The sequence below is a fragment of the Marmota monax genome, unplaced genomic scaffold (genome assembly GCF_021218885.2).
Source record: "Marmota monax isolate L192 unplaced genomic scaffold, Marmota_monax_Labrador192_F-V1.1 WCK01_AAM20220418_F8-fsc00035, whole genome shotgun sequence".
Classification (NCBI taxonomy): Eukaryota; Metazoa; Chordata; class Mammalia; order Rodentia; family Sciuridae; genus Marmota; species Marmota monax.
The window spans coordinates 9702238-9716933 of NW_026691961.1; the positions used below are offsets into that span (position 1 = coordinate 9702238).

Here is a 14696-nt window from a genome sequence, read left to right on the forward strand (position 1 = left end):
TTTGATGGGCATATGAGTCACTTCATATTTGTGTCACTGTATTCAAAACCTTTGTGGCTAAATCCGTGCCATGTCGGGATAATCCAACCGAATGAAACTACGATGGAACGACTAAGTCGGAGGGACAGACAGGAGTCGATCCACGGTGGGAACGCCCAGCAACCTGCGTCCTGTCCGGCACCGAGGGACCCAGCGAGAGCTCCGCCGCTCTCTCTGCTCTTTGGCCGCGGTCTCCCCCAGGTTCCCACCTTGGAGACCTGCGGCTGGCGCTCCGGGCGGCAGGGGGCGCGCGAACCTGGCGGCCTCCCGAGCTCGGCAGGACCCAGCGGCGCAGCGCAGCTAGGGGACCGTGGGCCGCGCGGCACCTATCCAGGCCCTTTGACGGTACAGAGCCAGCTCTAAAGGAGTGCTGTCTCCCCTTCCGTCATTTCTACAGTTGGGGACAATGTTCCTCCCCCGAGTAGGACACAGCGACAAGGCAGCATCTTGGAAGCAGAGAGCAGCCCTCATCTGACACACGTCCAGAAACTGAGCTTGGACATCCCAGCCACCAGACCTGTGAGAAACAAATTTCTGTCATTTATAAATTGTTCAGTCTGTGTTACTGTTAGAGCAGCATAGACAGGCTGAGACAAAGTAAGCATGATATTTCCACCACAGGAGGAAGCTAGGATTAATCGGAATCAAAATAAAAAAATAAACAAACGAAATGAAATAAAATATTTAAATGAGTAAAAAAAAAGATGAACCACCAATAGAAAAATGGAGGGGCCAGCAGTCCTCTATCCTTGGTCTGGTAGTTGCTGAAACCTCGCTCCAGTGCCGATCCAATAATGAAGACACGGTTTGAGAAAATGGAAAAAGAGAGTTTATTGCTTTGCTAGCAAAGGAGAAACACAGGGGATTCCTGTCTCAGAGGCTGTTGTGATTCTGCCCATCAGCAGGAACAGGGGGGCTTTTAAAGAGGTGACTCAAAGGCTACATTCCACGTGTTCTCTGTCTGGAGGTGTGATTCACTTGTTAATTTGGGAGGTAGTCATTTCTGAGGTCTTCTGGTGCCATCCCCAAAGTCTGGGTTACTTCGTTCCTATGGTGGGTGTGTGCTCAGGGACAGATAACTCTGCCTAGGATGGGGAAGAAAGGTGACCCTGTTTCTCCAGAGATTAGAGAGGGGGAGAGATTAGGGGAAGAGGAAGAGAAAGAAACATGTCCATTTAAAAAATAAGTTGCAAGGGGCCTGGAGTTGTGGCTCAGTGGTAGTGTGCTTGCCTAGCATTCATGAGGCACTGGATTCAATTCTCAGCACCACATACAAATAAATAAAATAAAGGCTCATCAACAACTAAAAAATATTTTTTACATATTTATTTTTTATTTGTACCCAATACATTTATTTTGTTTATTTGTTTTTATGTGGTGCTGAGGATCGAACCCAGGGCCTAGCACATGGTAGGCGATCTCTGTACAGCTGAGCCACAACCCCAGCCCGCCCCCGCCAAAAAAAAAGTTGCAGGGCTGGGGCTGTAGCTCAGTGGCAATGTGCTTGCCTAGCACATGTGAGGCACTGAGTTTGATCCTTAGCACCACATAAAAGTAAATAAATAAATGTATATTTTTTAAAAAGTTGCAGTAGCAGAGCAGCAAGGGTTATATTCAAAGCATAAAGTGGACCACTGTTACATGGTGACTCCTGGTGTTCTGTTTCATGGTGAGTTCTAGGGTGACTCCCAAGAACCTTTCAGGAGGTTCCAGAGTATTTTTTAAAAATATTCACGTTTTAGTTGTAGTTGGACACAATACCCTTATTACATTTATTTTTATGTGGTGCTGAGGATCGAAACCAGGGCATCAGACGTGCTAGGCAAGCCCTCTACTACTGAGCCACAACCCCAGCCCCCCCACCCCTTCCAGATTATCTTCATAGGAATACTGAGAAGTCTTTTGCCTGGTCCACTGTGTTGATATCTGTGCTGATGATGCAAAAACAATACAGGGTGATGATATCAAATTGCACGTGTTTTTCACCACACACTAGCGGCGGAAAAGCCACTCTGTTTAAGAGGATCTTTTTGAAGCTAGCAAGGTGGCACACACCTGTAATCCCAGAAGCCTAGGAAGCTGAGACAGGAGGATCACAAATTCAAAGCCAATCTCCTCAGCAAAAGCGAGGCACTAAGCAACTCAATGAGACCAATAAAATACAAAACTCAATAAAATACAAAATAGGGCTGGGGATGTGGCTCAGTGGTCAAGTGCCCCTGCATTCAATTCCTGATTTCCACCCCCCCCCCCGAAAAAAATAAATAAATAAAAAGGCCTTCTGGAGCTCAGTGGCCCACACCTGTAACCCCAGAGGCTCAGGAGGCTGATGCTGGAGAATCACAAGTTCAAAGCCAGCCTCAGCAATTTAGCGAGGCTCTAAGCACCTTAGTGAGACCCTATTTCAAAATAAGTAAATAAATAAAATAAAATAAAAATGGCCAGGCATAGTGGCACAGGCCTGTAGTCCTGGCTCATTGGGACATTGAAGCCGGGAGGATTTCTCAGGCCCACAAATTCAAGAGCAGCCTGGGCAACCATAGCAAAACTCCATCACATAAGGGGAAAAAGAAAAGTGTAAAACACTGATTTGCTGATTCTATTTGGTGAAGATAGTTGGGCAGAGGATTCTTACTGCAATTTAATTTTCAATTTAAAATTCATGTGATAAATTGTGACAGATGGAACTCACATAACCCAAATCTTTTGAGCTCTTCAATGATAAGAATGTAAAGGGCTGGGCTTAATAATCCTAGCAACTCCTCAAACTGAGAAAGGAGGGTCACATGTTCAAGGCCAGCCTAGGAAATTTAGGGAGACCCTGTCTCAAAATAAAAAATAAAAAGAATTTGGGGTGTAGCTTAGTGGTAAAGCACCCTCAGATTCAATCCCCAATATTGGGGGAAAAAGTGTAAAGGGATTCTGAGATGAATCATCTGGAATATTGTAAAACTAAGGAATAAAAGCCCAAGTAAGACTCCTATCAGCACACGTGGCAATACTTTGAATTCTCACAGTGACTCTATGAAATGAAATAAATGTAATTATCCCCATTAACCAGATGAAGAAACAAACGAAGCCCCAAAGAGGGAAAGTGATGGCTTAAGTCACATAGCTAGAAAATGCCAGAGCTGGGATTCAAACAGCAGGCATCTAACTTCAAACTTGTGCACCTCGCTGGGAAAAATTCAGCAACACATTTAAAAAGCCTTTAAAAATATTTGTCTCAATGGTGGCATTTGCAGCTAAATGGATGGAGTTAGAGAATATTGTGCTAAGTGAAGTAAACCAATCCCAAAAAACCAAAGGCCAAATGTTTTCTCTGATATGTGGATGCTGATCCATAATGGGGGTGGAGGGATCATGGGAGGAATGGAGGAACTTTGGAGGGCAAAGGGAAGGGAGAGGACATGGAATGAGATGGCCATCATTACCCTAAGTTCATGTATTAAGACAGCAATGGTGTCACTCTGTACAACCAGAGAAATGAAAAGTCGTGTTCTACATGTGTACTACCAATTGAAATGCATTCTGCTGTCATGTATTCAAATTAGAATAAATAAAATTTAAAAATATATTTATCTCACCAGGCATGGTGGATCACACCTGTTAGCTACTTTGTGGCAAAGGGCTGGGGATGCATCTCAGTGGTAAAGTGCCCCTGGGTACCTGAAAAAACATTTTTTTTCCCCTCCTACTGGGGGAAAAAGAATTACCTCTATTGACCCCTTTAGGAATTTCATACATATATTAGTTGTAGTTGGACACAGTGCCTTTATTTTATTTATTTTTCATGTGGTGGTGAGGATGGAACCCAGGGCCTCGCACATGCTAGGCGAACGCTCTACCACTGAGCCACAACCCCAGCCCCCCCCCCCCATTTAATAAAGGAAACGCCATTGGTCCAACCCTCGCCGTTAGCCTAGCCATCAGAGATTTAAGTGCAAGGGTACTTATAATCTAATAAATTAGATACAAACAGTAGTCTGTGATTGATTGATAGATAATGACGACTAAAAGCCTTTGAGTGCACTGCAGAATGCCCAGGAAATGACGCTACCCCGAGAAAGCACAGGAAGACTCTGATAGAAGCCAAAAGGAGGGTGAACTGAGGGATCTTCAAGGCCCAGGCCCGGAGGGTGCCTTTCTGAAGGTCCACGTCCGTAAGCAGGGGGCGAAGTCTAGACCAATGAGCGAAGACTAGGCTAAAAGCGAGGGTTGGACCAATGGCGACGTATCACCATAGTCAAGATGCTGGGCTGGACCGTCCAGCGGCTTGAATGAACTGAAAGAGTCCTTCCCTCCGCCTGTTCAGTAAAATGCCCGGGGCTTCCTCCACAGGGAGCCGAAGTCAAATACCGAGGAGTTCGGGGGGCCTCAGTTAAACCCACCCGCCTGCATTGTGAAGCCGGAACAGGGACCCGAAATCCGCTGCGAGGGCCCAGGACGTCCGCCGGAGTCGGATCCTGGACCCGCCCCGTCCCATTCACGCGTGGCGACCACGCCCCCGCACGCCGATTGGCTGAGTCTCGTCGGCCCGGCGCCGCGCGGGGAAGACCCGGAGAAGCGCGATCAGCCCAGGAATGGGTTCCCGCGACCTAGCTGCGCATGCTCGCCCCGTGACCCCTGCTTGAGGTGACTGCCAGAGCTGAGGCCGGAGACCCCCCAGCACCCGCGCGGAGGGACACGCCGCGGCTCTGTCGCCGGAGAGGGAGGGCACGTTGCGGTCGGTGAGGACGGGTCCCAGAGGCAGGGAGGGGAGGAGACCGCCCTGGAGCATCCCGCCCCACGGATGGACGGCTCTCCGGGGTCCCGGAGCTGCTGTGCTGGGGAAGGGGGGTCGCCGGCTCTGCCGGGTTTCCGGCTGCTCCTTGTCCGACACACACGATTCGCCTCCTTTTTCCTGGTTCTCCTTCCCCCAAACCTCCCGACCCGGGACTAAGCCCGGCGCCCCCAAATCGGGGAGCCCCACATCGCCCGCCTTACCCAGCACTGTCCACCCCGCCCGACTGCCCATCCTGCACCCACCCCTGTCCGGTCCCTTCTTCGCGTCTGGTGGTCTGTACAGCGACGGCAGCTAGTAGGAGGCGTGAGGTCTGTGGGCTTAGTCGGGAGGTGGTGGCGTTGGTGGGAGAGGAACGGGAACCTGTCTTTTGGGCCCAACCCAAAAGCATTTGACAGCGTTTGACGACACTCATAGGAATTTCATGAAATCTTTGCCATCAGAAATTTATCTGCATGGGTATTTATAATCTAATAAATTAGATACAACGGGGAAATAAAATTCTGAGCCAAGGGAATTAGGGGAAGGAGTTGCCCTGATTGAAATTCCCATTTTGGGGACGCTCTGCCCTGCATACTACCGTTTTTGACCTTTTGAGGGGAGTCGCTGCCCTTTTTTTTTTTTTGTATCAGGGATTGATCCCAGGGGTACTTAACCACTGAGCCACATACCCAGCCATTTTTATGTTTTATTTTGAGACAAGGACTCACTAAGTTGCTTAGGACCTCACTAAGTTTGAGCCTGGCTTTGAAATTGCTATTATTCTCCTGCCTCAGCCTCCTGGGTTGCTGAATCTCCCTGTGAGGATATGTCCTGTCCACCTAGGTTTACCAGCATCCCATCGCCATCCAATCACAGCCCTCTATGGTTGCATTGGACAGTGATTGAGGAGCAGCTGTTGGTATTACCCAGAACTTTTGCAAACATCGACTTTACCCTTCACCTATCCATATAAACAAACCCTACTAAATTCACCACTATTCTCATTACAGATGAAAACGGCCCAGAGAGGGGAAAGCATTTGTCCCTGAGGCTGCAGGTACTGGTAGACCTTGATATTTCTCTTTCATATATATGAAAGTAATTCTCTTGATCCACCTAAGATATCAAACAAAGTGCCAGGTTTCCAGAATCTCACTGGTAAGGTATTGGACCTTGTATTATTTTCCTATGACTTCCATAACAAATTTAGTGGCTTAAAACAACACATCTTTATTACCTTATAGTTGTAGAGACCAGAAATCTAACACAGGTGTCACTGAGTTAAAATCGGGCAGGGCTGTGACCCTTTCTGAGACTCTAAAGAGAATCTTTTCCTTGCCCTTTTCAGCTTCTAGAAGAAGCAACCTGTGTTCCTTGGCTTGTGACCCTCCTTCCTCTTCTTGAAAGGCACATTTCATCTAGTGGACTCTGCTTCTGTCATCACCTCCCTCTCACTTCTGCTGCCCTCTCCCACTTTTTTTGGGGGGGGAGTACAGGAGATTGAATCCAGGGGTGCTTAACTGAGCCACAACCCCAGCCATTTTTATTTTGTGTCTCACTAAGTTGCTTAGGGCCTGGCTGAGTTGCTGAAATTGGCTTTGAACTTGTGATCCTCCTGCTTCAGCCTCAGAGCTGCAATATTACAGGCATGAACCACCATGCTTGGCTCCCTCTCCCACTTTTAAGGACTCCAGTGATTACATTAGGCCCACAGAATAATCTCTTGCTGAGCAACTTTAACTCCCCTTTGACAAGTGAATTAATATATTCACAGGTTCCAGAGATTAGGATCTGGACACAGACCTGAGGGTGTATGACTCCTGCCAGTTTGTAATAGTGCAATCTTGGGTTTGGGTCTACACTGAGCCATCTTTATGCTTCTCGGTCTCCTTGCTCATCACTCCATGATCCACATCATGAGAGCTGTTTTAGTGTAAAGGGGTGCCTGAGTTTCATAGCAATGTCAAACCATCAGATTGCAGAATTGGGAGGGCATAAAATGAGTGAATTAAAGCAACTGCTAAGCCTTTTGATCCTTTTAATTTGTTTCTCCTTTTTTTTTTTTTTTTTGTTTGTTTTTTAAATACCAGTGATTGAACCCAGAGGTACTTAACCACTGAGCCACATCCCAGCCATTTTTATCTTTTATTTTGAGACAGGGTCTCACTAAGTTGCTGAGACTGGCTTTGAACTTGAGGTCTCCCTGCCTCATCCTCTCCAGCCATAGGCGTGTGCCACTGTGCCTGGTGAGATTCCAGTTTCTTCTCATCCCTGCCAACACTTATCTGCCTTTTCTTTTATTGTGTCCATTTAGGTAAATGTGAAATGCATTTCAGTATGGATTTTATTTGCATTTTATAATGCCTGATGATGAGCATCTTATGTATAGGTCATTTGTATATCTTCTTTGGAGAAAGGCCTGTTCGGAGCTTTTGCCCATTTTATAATTGGGTCATTTCTTTTTTAATTATTGACTTGTAGTGTTCTTTATAAATTTTAGGTTCAAGTTCTTTATCAAGTATATAAGCTGTAAAAATTTTTCTTCCATTCTGAGTTGTCTTTTAATTTTCTCAATGATTAAAACACAAAACTTGCCAGGTGTGGTGGTGCATGCCTGTAATCCCAGTGGCTCTGGAGGTTGAGGCAGGAGGATTGCGAGTTCAAACCAGCCTCAGTAAAAGCGAAGTGCTAAAGCAAATCAGTGAGACTCTGTCAAAATAAATAAATAAATAAATAAATAAATTTTTAAAAATTACATTGTGTGGTGGTACATGCCTTTAATCCCAGCAGCTCGAGAGGCTAAGTCAGGAGGATCACAAATTCAAAGCCAGCTTCAGCAATGTAATGAAACCCTGATCAACTAGGTGAGATCCTGTCTCAAAATAAAATATCCCCAAAGGGCTGGGGATGTGGTTCAGTGGTTAAATGCCCTTGGCTTCAATCCCCAGTATATTAAAAAAGTTATTTTTGATGTTCTAGGATTGAACCCAGGGCATAAGCACTCTGGGCAAGCTACTTTCCCAGCCCACAAATACTATGAAACTATACACTTTATTCAGATTTCATAAATGTCCACTAATGTCCTTTTTCTGTTCCAGGATCTTATCTGGTATCCCAAATTGCTTCTAGTCTGAACAACTTCTTAGTCTCCTTTCATCTGTGAAGGAATCAGTTTTCCCTTGATTTTGATGACCTTGACAGTTTTGAAGAATATCAGCTGGGCATCTTATAGAATATCCCTCAAGGTGGGGCTGTCTGGGATTTTCTCATGATTAATCAAGGATGATGCTTTTATTTATTTATTTGATGGTGCTGGGGGTTAAACCCAGGGCCTTGTGCATGTGAGGCAAGCCCTCTACCGAGTGCTGAGCTATATCCCCAGCCAAAGGGTGATGCTTTAGAGGGAAGGATCACACAGATGTAAGGTGCCCTTCTCCTTATATTGCACCGCCTGTCATCCACACGTCCTGTGACCAATGTCCTTCACCAGCTGGTTGAAGTGGTGTCTACCAGGTGTCTCCCTTGAAGAGTTAACGTTTTTTACTATTCTTTATCTTTGGAAATGAGTCACTAAGGCTAATGAGAATCAAGGGAGGGGACTTCAGCTCTACCTCCTAGAGGGGGGAGTATTAGCCTGTACTGTTTAAAAATCTTTTTTTTTTTTCTCTTTGCTTTTTGAGATGAGATCTCAAAAATGTGGCCTACTCTCACCAGCTGTGTGCTACTGGGCCATTCACATAATTGAATGAGGCCACTATCCTCCTGGGGCAGAGCAGGGGTGATAGTGACACTTGGAAGGAAGGTTACAGCAGCGGAGGTCAGGGCTGATGTCATAGCATCTCACTTCTGACTCAGGTCATTTTTGTTCTGGGTGAGTGGGCCCCAGGAGTGGAGTGCACTCTATCTCTTGTCTCTTACCTGCCACCAAGTCTCTGTCAATGTGTCTATAATTTTGAAACTTTTATTTTGATCTCTTTATTTTTTGTGATGCCAGGGATTGAACCCAGGGCCTCATGTGTGCTAAGCATGAGCTCTACCACTGAGCTACACCCCAAGCCAAATATTAATCTTTCTTTTCTTTTTTTGGTATTGGGGATTAAACCCAGGGGTACTTAACCACGAGCCACATTTCCAACCCTTTTTAGTAGTAGTAGTAGTAGTAGTAGTAGTAGTAGAAGAACTGGGGATTGAACCCAGGATCTTGTGCATGCAAGGCAAGCACTCTACCAACTGAGCTATATCCCCAGCCCGAGCCCTTTTTATATTTTAATTAGTGACAAGATCTTTGCTAAGTTGCTTAGGGCCTGGCCAAGTTGCTGAGGCTGACTTTGAACTTGCAATCCTTCTGCCTCGGGCTGGGGATATGGCTCAAGTGGTAGCGAGCTCGCCTGGCATGCTCGCCTGGCAAGCGTGCTGCCAGGTTCGATCCTCAGTACCGCATGCAAACAAAGATGTTGTGTCCGCTGAAAACTAAAAATAAATATTAAAAAATTCTCTCTTGCTCACTCTCTCTTTAAAAAAAATCAATTAAAAAAAAATCCTTCTGCCTCAGCCTTCTGAGCTGCTGGGATTACAGGTGTGCATCACCATACCTAGCCTTAATCTTTCTTTTCTTTTTTAAAAAAAAAATTTTTTTTGTAGTTGTAGATGGATACAATACCATTATTTTACTTATTTATCTTTATGTGGTGCTGAGGATTGAACCCAGGGCCTCACCCATGCTAGTTAAGCACTTTACCACTGAGTTACAACCCCAGCCCCAATCTTTATTTTCTTGTATGATATTATATTGTATAGGAACAGAGAACCTTTTCTCTGAGTAATGGACTAATGAAAAATTTAGTTTGTGAGTAAATGTGTCTTATCTTTTCAAATGTTAAATATGTTTCCATTGTAAAATTAGTTCATGCCAAAAAAAAGTGACCTCATGAAGATTATAACTTGAGAAAATAATGGATCAGTGAAAAATGAAGTTGGTGGTTCCTAGCTGCAGTTGGTTGCCCCCAGCTGCATCCCGGGTCTACTTTCTAGAGCCCTTAACCCCAAAGGCTACCTCCACTGACTGGACTTTTGCCTTCTCCCTTAGGAGAGAGTCCCTGGACTCCCAGGCTTCTGGACAGGGAAGAAGAGGAAAAGAAACCTATTTGCTGAACGCTGAGCGTGGGTGACCTGAGGGCTAGCCTGTTGGTTCCAGGATGTCGCTGCCCAAGTCCAGTGATCAGGAGGGCAAGAGTGTGAAGGCTGACCAGGAGCTGTCCCCGGAGGCGAGCACGGATGTCATTCCGGCAGCCCCCAGGAAACCCAGGAAATTCTCCAAACTGGTCCTGTTGACAGCCTCCAAAGACAGCGCCAAAGTGGCTGGGGCCAAGCGCAAAGGAGTGCACTGCATCATGTCTCTGGGGGTACCAGGCCCTGCCACCCTGGCCAAAGCCCTCCTTAAGACCCATCCAGAGGCTCAGCGGGCCATTGAGGCAGCCCCTCAGGAGCCTGAGCAAAAACGCAGCAAGCTGGACCCTGGTGAGGCTCTGGGAGCCAGGGATGGACCCTCCCAGAGACAACCCGTTCCCTCTCCTAGTTGCTCCCACACAGCTGGCTCCTTTTCTAAGAATCCCTGCTGCTCCCTCTGCCTTCCTAGCCTCCCTTCCCCTTCTTCCTCTAAGCAGGTGGCATGAGGTTATGGGTGCAGGCCCTGTATCCATGAGGGGCCTGGGACCCTGCCTTGGCCCCAGTGCTGTGAGGTAGTCTTGTCCCTCCAAGATCTGAACCTTGCTGTACCACAAGTGTCTGAGCTGGAGGTGGGCCTGACACCATGCTGCATGTGGGAGAAAGGGGGCTGCTGCTTGTTCTTAAGACCTTGAATGCAGGGTGAGCATCTCTAATGGCCTGGACTTCTTGGTCCATCCTCTACACATTCTAGAAAGTTCCTTCATTTCTTCAGTCAGCTGCTTCATTATTATTTCCTGAGCAGCAGCTGAGTGCCCACTGGGTGCTGGGACTTAGGGAGGCCAGCAGACCAGGCCAGGTGGTCTTGTGCCAGCCTCTCCAGCCTGCCTTCCCCTCTTTGCCTCTCTTGCTCCAGCCACCCGCTCCCTGGATCCTCTAGGAAGGACAGCTGAGGGCTTCCAGGGCCATGAGGCCAGGGAGGGGCCTTAGTGGCTGAAGCCTGGCTAAAGGGGAGCAGGGCTGACTGGGCAGTCTCACTGCCCTCTTGCTTTGGAGTGACAGGATGACAGGACAGAACAAGTCAGGCAACTTTGGCCCCATCCCCACCCACACCCACCTATGGCTCTCCTCCTGTGTGGGTTTTGGATAGAAATAGCAGGCAGGGTTATGTCTGGGTAGGGAGTGCAGTGAAGGGCAGGTGGCCTCTCTCTGCAGCCAGTTGAGACTTGTCACAGTGCAGGTTCCCAGCATCTATGAGTGCCTCAGGGCTGTAGGAGCAGCAAGGTTGGGGTCAAAAGCTCAGGCAACAGGAAATTGGCTAGGGTCAGTGGGTGCTGATGGGTGTCCTCTGAAGAAGGGTGAGAGGCTAATCCTGGGCACTCAGAATGTAGGGGCAAAGGAGGGGATATTGAGGTGGGCCAGAGGCCATGAGATGCACTTACAGAAATCGGTGCTGGGACAAGTTTTGGGCCAGGAGGACCCACCTGTCAGTCCACTTGTCTCCCAATGTCACTGGGGCTGGTGAAGGACCCCAGGCTAGCAATACATGGGATGCCCAGCAAGGGCCACCAGGTAAGACCCCCATGGAGCTGGAAATCCCCTGGCACCTGGGCAGATAGGCTGGTTAGGATGATTAGAGAGTGTGCCTTCATCCTGGCACATGCTGGTGCTTGGGCTGAGGCCATTTCTGTGCATATACTGTGTGTGAGTCACTACCTACGTGAACATCTCTGTTTGTCTATTTCTGTCTTTCTTTGTATTTGCCTAGGGGTGAGTCAGTGTGGGTCTATGTTTCTGTGTTAGTCTGTGAGGACTCCAGGCAGATCCACAGCCCCCACCAGGCTTAGTGCAAATATAAGGACCCAAAGTCATCTTTTGAGTACAAATTTTGAAGAGTACTCCAGGGGGAGTGCCCAGTGGATGTGTTTCTTCTCAGTTGGAAGTGGGGTCTGCCATGCCCTGAGAAGAAGAGGACAATAAAAGCCATAGTCCTGGGCCTTGGTTTGCTGCCTCTGAACAGGTGGCCTTGGGCTCTACTAGAGCACTCACCTGACAGTCAGGCTTAAGGAAAGGGAGGGGCCCTTGGATTTTCATCAGTTACCTGAACTGTTCAAGGAACCGTTCATTGATGGATATTTATGGGAAGTGACCTGAGGTCTGAGGCTATTGCTGCTGTCCCAGGCCACAGCCCTGGCGGGTATCCCAGCACTGAGGCAGTGCTGGAGAGAGGAATCCTGGGCCCCTGAGCTTCTAGCCCCTCTGCAGCATGCCAGCTCCCATCAGCCAGGCCTGCTCTGAGTGCTTCCATGTATCCACCATATTCCTGCCAGTCTAGGTAGAGGCTGGGCTCACAGGGGCTAAGTCATTGCCCTGAGACCACCTCTTGTCACTGCTGGTACTGGCCTCCAACAGTGAATCTGGAATGGAATCTGTTCTTCCCACTGAGCTGTGTAGGATGGAGCCATCTTGAGGGTCCTTCCAAACCATTTGAGACTGCTGTTTTACCATTCTCTCTTGTTGTCCAGGCTCTAGGGTCCTCTGTTTTGTGGGAATTGGAATGAAGTCCCATTTCTTCAGATGAAGGGCTGCACTCAGTGGCAGGGCTCCCTTAGGCAGGCATTCTCTTGGGGAATGACCCCTGGCTCCTGATACTCCTCCTTCCCTGCAGACTTCCCCATCTCTGCACAGCCCAGCCCAGGCAGTAGGGATGGCAGTGTCTTACTCCCACTCAGCCCAGTTTCCTGGAAATGATTTTAACAGTTTTTGTGTCCCTGGGCTAGTGACTTTTGGGAGCAGTGGCCCTGAGGTGACAATTATTTCCCTAAGTCAGCCAGCAGAGGCTTCTGGACAGAAATAACTTCTGGACAGAAATAGCCAGCAAGGCCAGGGGCCTCCAACATGGGTAGACCCCTGGACGCCCAGGTCCAGCCCTTCCCATCCCATCCCTTGTCCTTTGCCACCAGCCTGATCACCCACCTCTTTTCCAGACACAGGCAGCAAAGAAGACAGCGGATTTGCAGCCATGGATCCCGCTGGGCATGGGGAGCCAGCTGCCGCCTGCCCTGCTACACCCAGTGCGTCCTTGTAACCTTGGCAACGTGGCTACAGCTGCTGTGTCTTCACTGCCAAGGACTGGGTGGTTCTGCTAGTCCACAAGACTTCCCAGGCCAGGACGTCGGGGGATTTTCACTTTCAACATTGTGTAATTTTTTAAAAAATTTACATCAAGCCTAAGGTACTTTTGTAAGGAGAAAAAAAAAATCAAAAGGAGAATTTAAAACCTGTATACTATTACCCATCATGGACAGGTTTTAAACGTGCCAGGATTCGAGTCCTTGGAGACCAGCTCCAACCCCACCACCCTTGGGCCCGCTCTCCCCCATCAGCCTTCTCCTGGCCCTGCCCCATAGCTGCCTGGCCTGGGCCATCAGTCCAGGGACTCTACTGGGGTTTCCAACCCCCAGGCCTCACCTCGTTTCCTCAGGCTGGAAAACCAGCTACTGACCATAACCAGGTAGAGCCCCTGAGGTTTCCCCTTCCTGCTGCCTTGGTCTGAAGGGGTCAGTGGGAGCTCTGCCCCGTGTCTGATATCACCAGACCCTGGATGCTGCCTGACCCTTCCCCCAGGGAACCTCAGACTTCTGCCTGCTGAGTCTGCACAGGATTCCCCTCAGTCACTGCCCTCCCTCAGGAAGCCTCCCAGATGTGGCTCCCAGGCACTGAGCCCACCCTTCCAGGCCTGTACTGAGGAAGGGGTTAGCTTGCAGCTCCTGGGGTCTGGAAAGGATCCTGACAAAAGTGCAAAGTGGCCTCCTATGTTCTTTTCAGGTGATTGGGGGCTGAGGAGACTTCCTGGCACCTGAGCCCCTCCCCAAACTCATGGGGGCTGCCCTGCTGGAGGGGAGATGAAGGAAACACAGTTACCCTCCTCAAGGAAATATCAGACACAGGGCAGACCTCCCACTGTCCCCTTCAGAGGCTCCTAGAGTACAGTGAACAACATCTACCCCTGAGTTAGAGGCTCCTAGAGTCCCCAGGGCCAAAGCTTCAGCCTCCAGACCCTTCACCTCGTGGTCCTTATTTGAAAATTGCCTCTAGGCACAAGGAATAATTTTAAAAATGCAGGCTGTAGCAGCCTTGTGTTTGTAAACATTTATTCAAAATTAACTAGCATTCTAGGTGTAGTGGTGAAAGGCCTATAATCCCAGTGACTTGGTAGGCAGGAGGATCACAAGTTTAAGGCCAACCTCAGCCAATTTAGCAAGACTCTGTCTCAAACTAAAATCAAAAGGACTGAGGATGAGCTGAGCCTGATGGTACACTCCTGTAATCCTAGTGACCTGGGAGGCTGAGGCAGGAGGATCACAAATTCAAGGCCTGTCTCAGCAACTTAGCAAGACCTTGCTGCAAAAACGACTGGAGATGCAGTTCAGTGGTTAAGCACCCCTGGGTCCAATACTCAGCACACTCCCCTGCCCAAAAAAAAAAAAATTAAAGAGCATCAATTGCCTCTATCAGGAAACACAAGTTACTTTCCATTTTACTTTTATAACATTGTTTGTAACATTTTTATTCTGTTCTGTGACTATAATTTGGAAATTTCTTTTGTCTTCATTCTATACTCAAATAAGAGTCCACTATGGTTTCTCCTTTCCTGGGTGCTCATCATTGTCTGGTTTTGTCAGATGATAAGAATGCCTTTGGGGGCTGGGGCCAGAGCTCAGAGCAC

At 48.2% G+C, this 14696-nt stretch overlaps 1 protein-coding gene and 1 non-coding gene across 5 annotated transcripts; one reads left to right on the plus strand and one right to left on the minus strand.

The window, feature by feature from the left end:
• Nucleotides 1-425: 425 nt before the first annotated feature.
• Nucleotides 426-14621, plus strand: Flywch2 (FLYWCH family member 2). Of its 4 annotated transcripts, XM_046443297.2 has the most exons (6): nt 426-558; nt 4381-4769; nt 5815-5861; nt 7903-8049; nt 9891-10321; nt 12955-14621. In XM_046443297.2, the coding sequence occupies exons 5-6, from the start codon at nt 10000-10002 to the stop codon at nt 13053-13055; spliced, it is 423 nt and encodes a 140-aa protein (XP_046299253.1). In that variant the 5' UTR covers nt 426-558; nt 4381-4769; nt 5815-5861; nt 7903-8049; nt 9891-9999; the 3' UTR covers nt 13056-14621. The 4 variants fall into 4 exon arrangements, with proteins under 4 accessions (XP_046299253.1, XP_046299260.1, XP_046299268.1 ...); XM_046443304.2 differs by lacking the exon at nt 7903-8049; XM_046443312.2 differs by lacking the exon at nt 5815-5861.
• Nucleotides 8787-8858, minus strand: Trnaa-agc (transfer RNA alanine (anticodon AGC)). The gene has a single exon. It is a non-coding gene; the product is annotated as a tRNA-Ala (tRNA).
• Nucleotides 14622-14696: the final 75 nt, after the last annotated feature.

What these genes read in the sequence shown, in the direction of transcription:
- Flywch2 (XM_046443297.2), top strand. Translation starts at nt 10,000, where the DNA reads ATGTCGCTGCCCAAGTCCAGTGATCAGGAGGGCAAGAGTGTGAAGGCT. An exon ending in ACGCAGCAAGCTGGACCCTG is followed by an intron (nt 10,322 to 12,954) that starts GTGAGGCTCTGG and finishes CCTCTTTTCCAG; the next exon opens with ACACAGGCAGCAAAGAAGAC.